This window comes from Podarcis melisellensis (assembly GCF_964234715.1).
Source record: "Podarcis melisellensis genome assembly, chromosome: 14".
Classification (NCBI taxonomy): domain Eukaryota; kingdom Metazoa; phylum Chordata; class Lepidosauria; order Squamata; family Lacertidae; genus Podarcis; species Podarcis melisellensis.
In genome coordinates, this window is record NC_138546.1 from 13,858,445 (window position 1) to 13,869,188 (window position 10,744).

Below are 10,744 nucleotides of genomic sequence, written 5' to 3' on the forward strand. Positions count from 1 at the left end.
TTAAAAATCCAGGAAATATCAGCTCAAAGACATTCTGAGCACTGCAGCTATGGACTCAAAGCCACGTCCCAGTGATTTCAACAGGTTTGCTCCCAAATGAGTACGCAGAAGATCGCATCCTAAAAGATCAGAAAATTGAGCCCTGTGTGTCGATTCAGCCTTAACACAAGGTATCTCTACATTTTGTTCTCTACGGTCCAAAGCGAAGCCGTTGACGAGCACTGGCTGAGCGGAAATCTCCCCGAGGCATTTTAACCCGGGAACAATGTAATCTCGCGAGAGAAACCCCACCACTTCCTTGTTATCCTGCCGCCTCGATTTCCCATAACACCCCGCGCTCGCTCGGCCGCCTTCCTTTTTCCGCCATATTGCTGCACTGGTGAGTAGCGGGCGATGGCCGTTCCTGGGTGGCATCCGTCGTATATCGAACCCATCCTGTCTCCTTGGGCCGCTGTCGACCCGGTTCCTGGAAGCTGGGGCTCCGCTCGACCTGCGCAGCTTATTTGGAGATGATCGCGCTTCTCCTGGGCCTCGCGGCGGCCGCCTAAACGGAGCGGGGGGTGGGAGAGCGGTTGGGAGAGGAATGCCTTGGTCTGGGGCTTTGAGTGAAGGAAGGGCTGGGCTGGCGGGCTGTGCCTGACCGGGGAGGCCTTGACCAGCGGGCAGGCAGAAGGTGCCTTGCTGGACGAAGAACGCCGGGCATGGCTGCGTGTTCACGCGTTCGGGCTGCAACTTACTTTACATGCGTGTAAGCCCCAGGGCACGTAGTGGAGCTTCCATGTGCCTCATGTGGTTGCATGTTAGGTCCTCGCGAGACATGGGCGCCTGCACCAGCTTGGGCGGGGGTGGCTTGCAGGCTGCTGCTATACAGAAGACCGACATGGGTGGCATTCAGCTCCGGGTCGCCCCTTAACATCCCGGGGTCGCTGGATGCTTCACTGGGGCAGCAAAGTTTGGGGCCCTCAGCTTCTCATGCATCCCAGTTCCTGGAGCGGGTAGTTTGCCTTACCAAGTGCTTACAATAGAACTCTTTACTTTGGGGGATCGTTGGCTTCGGGAAAGTATTGCACTCACGAGCTAGTGTTAAAACTTGTAAGTGGTGTGGGGACGACGACACAAAAGCCCATCTCTTGTGGCAGTCTTACTGCAAATACATCAGAGCTGCGTGCTGTGTTAATAATTCAAAGAGTTGCTGTGTGGGTCTGCAGCTGTAAAAACGATGGGAAGGCTTGCTTGATCACACCAAAGTTGTGAAGTTCAGTGTCCTGTTTCCCAGAGATGCTTCTGGGATGGTCACAAGCAGGTTTTGAGGGTAATGGGCCTTTGACTCCCCAGCAACTGGCATTCAATAGTGTCCCTGAACATTGTTGCTCCTTGTCCTTAACATGAATATATGACTTTGTTCAAGGTGTCAAAATATGATATTGTTTTAACTCAAATTAAGGAATCCTGGCAATGTGTGTGTTTTTCTGGCTAAGGAATATAATTCTTCAGGGCTTTGCTTGGACTAGAACCCCAGAGACAGTATAAGACTTCTTTTCTGAAAATACAAAGTATAATATATGTGTCCCTTTGAGTACAATGGGACTCTCCTCTTCACCCCCATCTAGTCATGGCAACTACATAATCTGTTAAAGGTCTTTCTAGGGGGGAAATGTGACTTAAAAAAGAAAGACAACACAGACTTTGAATATATCCCCAATCTAGTCTCTGTGTCTTGATGCAGGGTAGCTTAATGTAGTCCCAATGAGTGCCTGATAATTGCACACAAAAAGCTATTACAGTCTCCCAAAACCATCTTGTTTCATGCATAAGCAGCTCTTAAATTTTGAAGTGTTTGTGTGTGCTGCACTGGGGGGGCATGTGTGTATGAACAGCACTGGGCAAATACTCTCCTGATTGCAACTCCTAAGTAAGAATAGCCTTCAGAGCATCCAACCTGGGCAGTTCTTATGAATTGGAGGCAATTAATCCTTTTTGTGTTTAAACCTTTACTGTACCAGATGTAACTGTGTAAGCATTTGAGCTTAGTACCTTGTGAACTTGTTTGCAAGGCTGCGCTGAATCTAAGCTTTTTTATAATTTAGGGTTGTTAGAGCTCTTTGAAAAGAAGTCAACAGTTGCAGTTATTTTTTTCTGGAAATACACACAATGTAGTGCCCTTGCAATTCAGTACTTACTAAAGACAGTTTATTCATTGTGACAGTCACCCCTTCTGTAGGCAGTTACTGAGGCTATTATATCAACTTACTACCCTTATCCAAAACTTAAGAGCAAAATTGCTCTTAACTTGCTTTGTTTTAGGAATGAAAGCTTGTAGCTTTAGCTGGCTAGTGAACTAAACAATTTATTTGCAATTGGAGTGGCCACATCGTAACAGCAGATAATACATGCCATTTGTTTAGAAAGCGTGTTTTGATTACTCTTTTAATTAGCTCCCTATGTTTTGTGCTGCTTCCAACATCCCGACGCAATCCAGTGAGCCACCATTTGAAGAAAGAAAACTGATACATGTTAGCAATTGGGCTTATCATTTAAATTTGTGTATTTTATCCATGCAGGCATCATGGTGCGCATGAACGTTCTGGCAGATGCTCTAAAAAGCATCAACAATGCTGAGAAGCGTGGAAAACGTCAAGTGCTCATCAGACCATGCTCGAAAGTTATTGTCCGGTTCTTAACCGTGATGATGAAGCATGGTAAGTCCCCAGAATATATGTAAAACAGTCCAGGAAAGATTCAGCTTTTTGGCCTTTGAAACTCCGATATCACCTTGGCTGGGAAAGCTGCCAGTGAATATATTATATTCAAAGTTAGATGTGGGTATAGGTTGAAACTGGGCTTAATTACTTAAAAGTTCTGTTTGAAGATGACTGTGGTTGAAGCAGCGTACTTGGGGTTGGGGGCAGTGAAAATGGTCAGCTCACCATAAGCCAAGTAACTTGCTCCTTCAGATGGTACAGTGCAAGTTGTATTTTAAATTATTTATCACACCTGTGCTTCGCCCTTCCTCCAAAGGGTTCAGGGACCATCCATTTTTGTTCTCATCATCAGTTGATTGTTTAGCCAAGAAGGCACTGTCCTTAGATGTACATACTTTGTAAAACAAAACAAGCAGCAATACAGTGGTACCTCATGTTACGTACCATCCCCTTTACTAATACTGTGGGTTATGCACTCCCCTGACCCAGAAGTAGATGCCCCTTGTTGTGACCTTTGCTCCGGGATGTGAGCGGAAGTTGCGCTCCGGCGGCGCGGCAGCAGCGGGAGGTACCATTAAAGAAAGTGCGCCTCATGTTATGAGCAGTTTCCTGTTATGAACGGACCCCCGGAACAGATTAAGTATGTAACGCGAGGTATCACTGTACTAAATGAAATAGCGAAGTATGCTGATATATATGATAGCGTGCACAATAGCCTGAAAAACCTATGGTCATCCTTGTATTAACATGCAGTATTCGATTTTATAAAATGGCTTCCAGTTTTGTTTTTGCAAATTGAATCACTTCGAATGCCACAGGCTGTGTGGAATAGTAACTTGCCAAATGCAAGCCAAGTCTCCATGGCACAGCAAGGATTTGAATCCCTGCATTCCTAGTTCTAGTCAAATAGTATCTGCTATGCCACACTGGCTCATATATCCCACCCTCATAGTCAAGCAGTTCAGTTAACGGGGAGGAATGGGTTGCTTTATTTCTATTTCAATGGTGCAAAGGCTTGAATATGCTGAGTGCTTTTCTTTGGTTCACAGGTTACATAGGTGAATTTGAGATCATTGACGATCACAGAGCTGGGAAGATTGTCGTTAATCTCACAGGCAGACTCAACAAGGTAGGACCTGACTTCCATTTAAGCCCCACTGGACCTAATGCCAGAATTGCATCTTGGAAGATACACTTGCTGGGTGCATCTAAATTCATCTCACTTCACAGGAAAATTCACCCTTTGTGGGTTAGAATAAATGGAAGGTGTGTTATGTATTTAGGCAAAATTTCCTTTAGCCCTAGGGCCAGTTCAGACAACACTGTATGTTTTGTTCATATAATTGTGTGCCTGACCAAATGGGAACTTTTATTATAAGCAAATGGCTTCAAGAGGTCCTTGATGGGAATGGCTTGAAAAGAAGCAGCTGTGAATCCTGGAGGTTTTAAGGATATCATTTCAAGGTCCTCTGGTCCTACAACAGCCACTGTCTGGTTCACTTGAGTTGACAACATTGTGCCTTAAAACTGGCAAATCGGAAGACATCTATATTGCTTGTCTTAAAAACCTTTGAAGAACAGCCTTTAGGGTGCCACCTAAGCGCCTGTCATCAATGGATCCTCTTCTTTTTCCTTGACCTCTTTGAAATCAGTCTTGGGAGGCCTCTTCCGATCAACCTATGGTTCCTGGTTCACTTTCTGGCATCTCTGGGTGCAGTTGGCAAGGGCTCCTTGCCTGAAACTCTAGAGAGCTGGTGCTAGTCAGTGAAGGGACTTTTGTACTCCTTGAACCCAGACATCTGATAAGGCAGATTCTTATTTTACTATTTGTACAATTTTGTTTCTAACTTGATTTTTACGTTATTGAATTGAGATGTGCATTGATGCATTCACATGATTCTTGGGCTTTTATTTTCTCAGTTTTTAGTTTTTCCTGAGATTGGAGTTTATTTTCTTCTTTTTACCTAGTATTGTGACTGCTTGGTCAAATGTTAATAGGCCTAGAACTGAAAATAGCTGCTAAACTGATATATTCAGATCTGTTAGGGCATAGCATCTTACAGCTGCACCTTTGAAATGGGTTGTATTTATATTTTCTTCTCCATGCCACTTTTAGATACCACATTTTAAATGTGTGTGTTGTGTTCTGCATATTGCAAGTTTTAAGAGTATTGTTACAGGGCTGTATATATTATTATACTCTTAAAAGAGTATTGTGATAGTTTTCCAAACATGTTTTTTCTTTCTTTGTGTTCAAAATATTTGACTTGATTGTTACAGTTACAGGCTGATATTACAAATTCAGGATGAAACTATATAACTATTCATACCCAAGTTCTGAATCATTTCTTACTGAAAAGTTTAAGTTAGCTGTGCTGGCTCATAGGAGACATTACAAAACCATGGTTGGAACAGAATATCACAAAATTGTGTGTGTGCTTTTGAGGCCTCCAGAGCCTGTCTTCTTTCCTGTTGAAATAAATGATTTCAAATTTCTTATTAGAAGTAATAAGAAAAATGGCTAAATTTCTTATTAGAAGTAATAAGAAAAATGGCAGTAGCTGTTTGACTTCATTTAGAAAATTCACAAGACCTTCATTGGGACCAACTGAAAATCACAAAATAGGCAAAATAAAGCAGAAATGGCCGGCAACATTTTCCTCTTCCCACCTTCTCCTTTTTTGCTTCCTTTAACATCTTGTCAGAGGAAGAATTTGGTCCCACAGAACTCAAAAGCGCACAATTTTTGTGACTTGTCAGTTGGTCCTTAAGCAAGCACAACACTACTTCAGTAATCAAGTGGAAAGCTATAGTGGTGCAGGAGAGCTGAAAATAATGATAATATTCACATCTGGCAACCAATGCGCCCCTCTGGTTTCAGATAGTACACAGGTAGACAAGTAGAAAAAGCCTGGGAAACAAATTTTCATAGTCCTCTAGTGGCTATGGTGGCTCATTTACCATAAGTAATGTATTTAGTGTTAACTCTGGAAGTGTATACAGTGGTACCTCGGGTTACGAACTTAATTCATTCCGGAGGTCCATTCTTAACCCGAAACTGTTCTTAACCTGAAGCTCACAGGGCCTGCTGCGCTGCTAGTGCGCAATTTCCGTTTTCATCTTGGGACAGAGTTCTCAACCTGAGGTACTACTGCCATGTTAGCAGAGTTTGTAACCCGAAGCGTTTGTAATCCAAAGTGTTTGTAACCTGAGGTACCACTGTACTCTATTCTGACCAAACTAAGCCTCATAGGATGCGGCTGTCTGGCCCTTGCTGCTAGTACAGCAGCCAAACATCTCCCTTCCATCCTCCTCAAATTTGGCAACGGGGAGGAGGCAAAATCACTTCTTAGCTGCTGGGACAATCCTCGCCCATCTCTGCTGCTTCAAAAGTTGGGAAGAAGGCTAGTTGCTTGTCACACTCCACAGAAGGCAATTTGCATATAATACGCAACCCTAGTGTAGTTGAAGACTGGCATGCACTTCTGCCTCTTGGCAGAAATGCTGGCATTTCTGTCAGCCCTGTCAAAGCAGCATAATGCCAAGGTTTCTGTTGTGCCCTGCGGCTTGTGACAAAGCCAGTGTTTGCATTTGACATGTGCTTGTTCAACTCCTGTACGTTGGTGTGAGGCAGCACTTCAATTTATTTATTTTGTTATCTGTATTTATAGCCCACCCTTCGCCAAATGGTCACTGGGTGGGCTGCAAAATATAACAATTAAAAACAGTGTGTAATTAAAATTGTAAAATAAAACCCAGTTATCAGAATAACAAAAGGAGCACAGAACTGTAGCACACAGCAGAGTAGAAGGAGGGAAAATACGCACTCATCCAAAGACCTAGGTAAAGAAATGTGTCTCAACTTATTATCAAAATGCATTGTTCTGTGAACCGTCCTGAGACCTTCAGGTATAGGGCGATATATAAATTTAATTGATGATGAGGATGATGGTGATGATAATATTCAGTGATGGCAGAATATGGGCTTCAGAAGGGAGGTCATTTCACTAGCTGGGGGCCACCACAGAGAAGAGCCTCTCTTGCCACCATCGCCCCTCGGCCATCTAGTCCATTTCTATGCTGCCTTCCTTCATGTAACTCAGATGTGTTCTAGGCTGGGTTCCCAGTTTGTCTCCCATTCAGGCACTTCTTAACTCAAGCAAAATGGTTTCATCCTGTGCCTAACTGACAGTGTCATCTGGATCCTGTTCAGGATTGTATGAACTGGCTATAAATCACAGCCCCTGAACCCACAAACATTTCTTGTTGTTCCCAGGCACTTTTCCCTGGTTCCACTTCCTGTTGAATTGGGTAGCACAGCTGTGTTCCATCTATCAAATTTATTGAAAATACTTTAATGCCACATCCTTCAGTTCAATGACTTCTGGACTTTGCAAGTAATACATTAGAAAGATGGTTAAGTCTTTTCTCCTTTGTTTGGCTTGATAGTGTGGTGTGATCAGCCCCAGATTTGATGTCCAACTGAAGGATTTGGAAAAGTGGCAGAACAACCTGCTACCTTCACGTCAGTTTGGGTAAGTATCAGCTGTGTAGAACTGGATTGCCAAAGTTTGTGATTAGGGCTGCTTCATTGCTGTGAGTTTTACCTTAGCTATTGCTCCTTGGTGCTAGATTCATATTGTAAGATAAGCGCATGCCGAAAAGCATTGCATCTATTCATAATTTTGGATCAAAAGCCAGAACTACTACTAGCACTTAACCTGCTAACTCTGGCACATTAGCTTTGCTTTCTGTAGAATCAGTGCATAGCTGTCAACGTTTCCCTTTTTTAAGGGAAATTCCCTTATTCCAAATAGGATTCCTCGCAAGAAAAGGGGGGAAAGTTGATAGCTATGATCACTGGGTTGTATGCAACTAATTGTGCAAGGTTCCCCTCACTCATCTCCCCCATAGCAGCTCTGGGAGTTCCCCCTAACTTTCTGGAGCAGATTTGTTGTTAGGAAAGAGGGAGGACAAGTTCCTTGGTGCTTATGTAAGTTGTTTTGCATGCACAATAATCAAGCTGGATTCAAACCAGTATGGCAATGATCCCATAAGAATCTAATCTGTATATGTGTTAAGCAGTTTTGCATTTAGTTTTTGTGGTAATACATTTTTCTAAAGATGAGGTTAAATTCTTCTTTCTGCTTTTGCAAATGGGTAAGAAATCAAGCATAAAGCATAACGGGTATTTTCCTCACCCTTTTAATAGGTACATTGTGCTGACAACTTCAGCTGGCATCATGGACCACGAGGAAGCTAGGCGAAAACACACAGGAGGAAAAATCCTGGGATTCTTTTTCTAAACTTGTAAAAAGAGGCAAACTAATAAATTGTTCAAATAGACTCTTTTCGGCGTGCATGTTAAAGTCAATCCTTGTTCCATTGCCCTAGTATATAATGCTATTCAGGTAATTGTTGTGTAAAGTGAGCAACAGCCTCAGGTGCGGGTACCTTTGCTGGCTCAGGTTATCTTCTCGATTGTGCTGCTTTATATACAGTGGTGCCCTGCAAGACGAACGCCTCGCAAGACGGAAAACCCGTTAGACGAAAGGGTTTTCCGTTTTGGAGGCGCTTCGTAAAACGAATTCCCCTAATGGGGTTGCTTCGCAAGACGAAAAAAATCTTGCATCCCCCTGCGGGTTTTTTCCCGCTTTTTTCTTCCTTTTTTTAAGCCGCTAAGCCGCTTATCAGCTGTTCCGCTAATAAGCCGCTTAACAGCTGATCGCTGGAAGCCGCTTGACAGCTGTAGCGCTAATCTGCTAAGCTGTCAATGGGCTTGCTTCGCAAGACGAAAAAACCGCTTTACGAAGAGCCTCACGGAACGGATTAATTTCGTCTTGCGAGGCACCACTGTACGATAAACTGAACGCATATGTCTATGCACACGTATATCTATGCACCAGAAATTAACAGAAAAGTAATCTACAATGCAGAAGAAAGTGTGAGACTTGATTTCTATAAATTTGAGGCAGTTGCTGGTCTTAAGAGAGCCAGTGTGGTGTAGTGGTTAAGAGCGATAGATTCGTAATCTGGGGAACCGGGTTCGCGTCGCCTCTACATGCAGCTGTTGGGTGACCTTGGGCCAGTCACACTTCTCTGAAATCTCTCAGCCCCACTCACCTCACGGAGTGTTGGTTGTGGGGAAGGAAGGGAAAGGAGAATGTTAGCCGCTTTGAGACTCCTTCGGGTAGTGATAAAGCGGGATATCAAATCCAAACTCTTATTCTCTCTTTTTAATCCATCAACAGCAGTTACAAGAGAGCAGGACCTTACTAGTAAGGAGTGGAGCATAGAAACACATCAGCAGTCAGTATTGTATGCTGAGCAATTGCTTATGTGCACACTGGCAAATAGTTGTCTGTATGGACCTGTAAAGGTAAAGGTACCCCTGCCCGTATGGGCCAGTCTTGACAGACTCTAGGGTTGTGCGCTCATCTCACTCTATAGGCCGGGAGCCAGCGCTGTCCGCAGACACTCCCGGGTCACGTGGCCAGCGTGACAAGCTGCCTCTGGCGAGCCAGCGCAGCACACGGAACACCGTTTACCTTCCCGCTGGTAAGCAGTCTCTATTTATCTACTTGCACCCGGGGGTGCTTTTGAACTGCTGGGTTGGCAGGCGCTGGAACCGAACGACGGGAGTGCACCCCGCTGCGGGGATTCAAACCGCCGACCATGCAATCAGCAAGTCCTAGGCGCTGAGGTTTTACCCACAGCGCCACCCGTGTCCCTTCTACAGGTCTGTATGGACCTGTAGTCATTGGCATTAATGCAGTGCTCAAAAGATTAGTGCTTTGACCAGATGTCTAAAGGACAGGACAGACAGGCTAAAGTAATGAGAAGCACATACCTTGAGAGCAGTTCACACAGTGACCTGTTGTGCAGATTATAGGTTTATGGGGTTGCATATGTGAATCTTGGGGCTTATGCATATTTTCCTTCCACCCTCAGATAGTGGGAGAGATGCTTAAAATTCCCTGTTCATGCTTACAAAAGTTTCAAAACGGGTAAAAGAATTTAAATAAGGAACTTAATATATTTTAAATAAGAAATCAGCTGTTTAAAAGAGCAGGAGAGTTTCTCCAGTTTAGTGGCTGCCACAGTGAATGCTTTGCTCCATTTAGGGTGGATGCACTCTCGCTAATCAGTAACTTTGGAAGCTCTGTGTTGTGGATAGTGAAATTAAGCAAATCACCCCTTTGTGTTGTATAGAGGCAAATTCATTAAGTCTTAAAAAGTAATCCTATAGGGGTTTTCTGAATAGCTGACAGCCATTCAGACAACTAGCCTTTTCTTCGCTTTGGACATTTGCAGCTTCCCGTTTTGCAGGGAGCCTTATTTTATATATGCATGATCAGCAGTGAAGACACTGTGTGCTTGCAGAACGTTGGTAAACTGGAGTCATCCTCCACCCTTTTCCCCATTTGTGCCCATTTTTAAAAAGGGTTGGATTTTGTTGGCCAGCCAAGGACTCCCAGATCTCATTCAATTGATGCATCCATATCACAGGACTTCATGTTTATCCGCCTCTAATGAATATGGAAAGAATTGTGTGGTTGGCCAATTTTACAGTAGAGTTGCCAGTCATGCCTATTATTGTTCCTTATCACACTCCCTCTGCCTCTCCTATGTTGGAATGCAGCCCGCTACCTTCAGAGTATCTTCTTGCCCTTGTGTCTTCAAGCTTTTGGAAAGCCTCTGGCTGGCTGCCCATCCTCCTGGTCCCATTCTCTCTCTGACTCCTAAAAAAACCCCAACTGATTATCCTCCAGAATTTCTCGCTTTGCATCTAGGAGCAAAAAAAACAGAGTTCCATCTTAAAGAGTGAACAAATGGATTATGGTGCAGTCATTTGGGAACTAGGGCCCAGTCCATCAGATGCACAAAGCCTTTTATGGTTTTAATTCTGCGTTTTGCACTTCGCTGAAGCATTTTATTGTAGTATGTGCGTCACTTAGAAGGCAATTGATATCAGTTTTATAAGAGATGCTTATTAGTACTGCCTTCGTTACTGGGAGGGCAGAGAGGCTATCAAAACTGAA

At 43.8% G+C, this 10,744-nt stretch overlaps 1 protein-coding gene and 1 long non-coding RNA gene across 2 annotated transcripts; both read left to right on the plus strand.

Annotated features, from left to right (window-relative positions):
• The first annotated feature begins 248 nt into the window (after positions 1-248).
• On the plus strand, positions 249-8,053 carry RPS15A (ribosomal protein S15a). The gene is made up of 5 exons (XM_081888106.1): positions 249-379; positions 2,562-2,699; positions 3,752-3,831; positions 7,152-7,237; positions 7,915-8,053. The coding sequence occupies exons 2-5, from the start codon at positions 2,567-2,569 to the stop codon at positions 8,006-8,008; spliced, it is 393 nt and encodes a 130-aa protein (XP_081744232.1). The 5' UTR covers positions 249-379; positions 2,562-2,566; the 3' UTR covers positions 8,009-8,053.
• An 891-nt stretch (positions 8,054-8,944) lies between these two features.
• On the plus strand, positions 8,945-10,113 carry LOC309356571. The gene is made up of 2 exons (XR_014162850.1): positions 8,945-9,061; positions 9,442-10,113. It is a non-coding gene; the product is annotated as an uncharacterized lncRNA (long non-coding RNA).
• The last annotated feature ends 631 nt before the right edge of the window (positions 10,114-10,744 follow it).

Excerpts from the sequence above, each read along its gene's own strand:
- RPS15A (XM_081888106.1), top strand. The coding sequence starts at position 2,567 with ATGGTGCGCATGAACGTTCTGGCAGATGCTCTAAAAAGCATCAACAAT. Across the intron at positions 2,700-3,751 it reads AACCGTGATGATGAAGCATG|GTTACATAGGTGAATTTGAG; the intron begins GTAAGTCCCCAG and ends TTTGGTTCACAG. Across the intron at positions 7,238-7,914 it reads CTACCTTCACGTCAGTTTGG|GTACATTGTGCTGACAACTT; the intron begins GTAAGTATCAGC and ends CCCTTTTAATAG.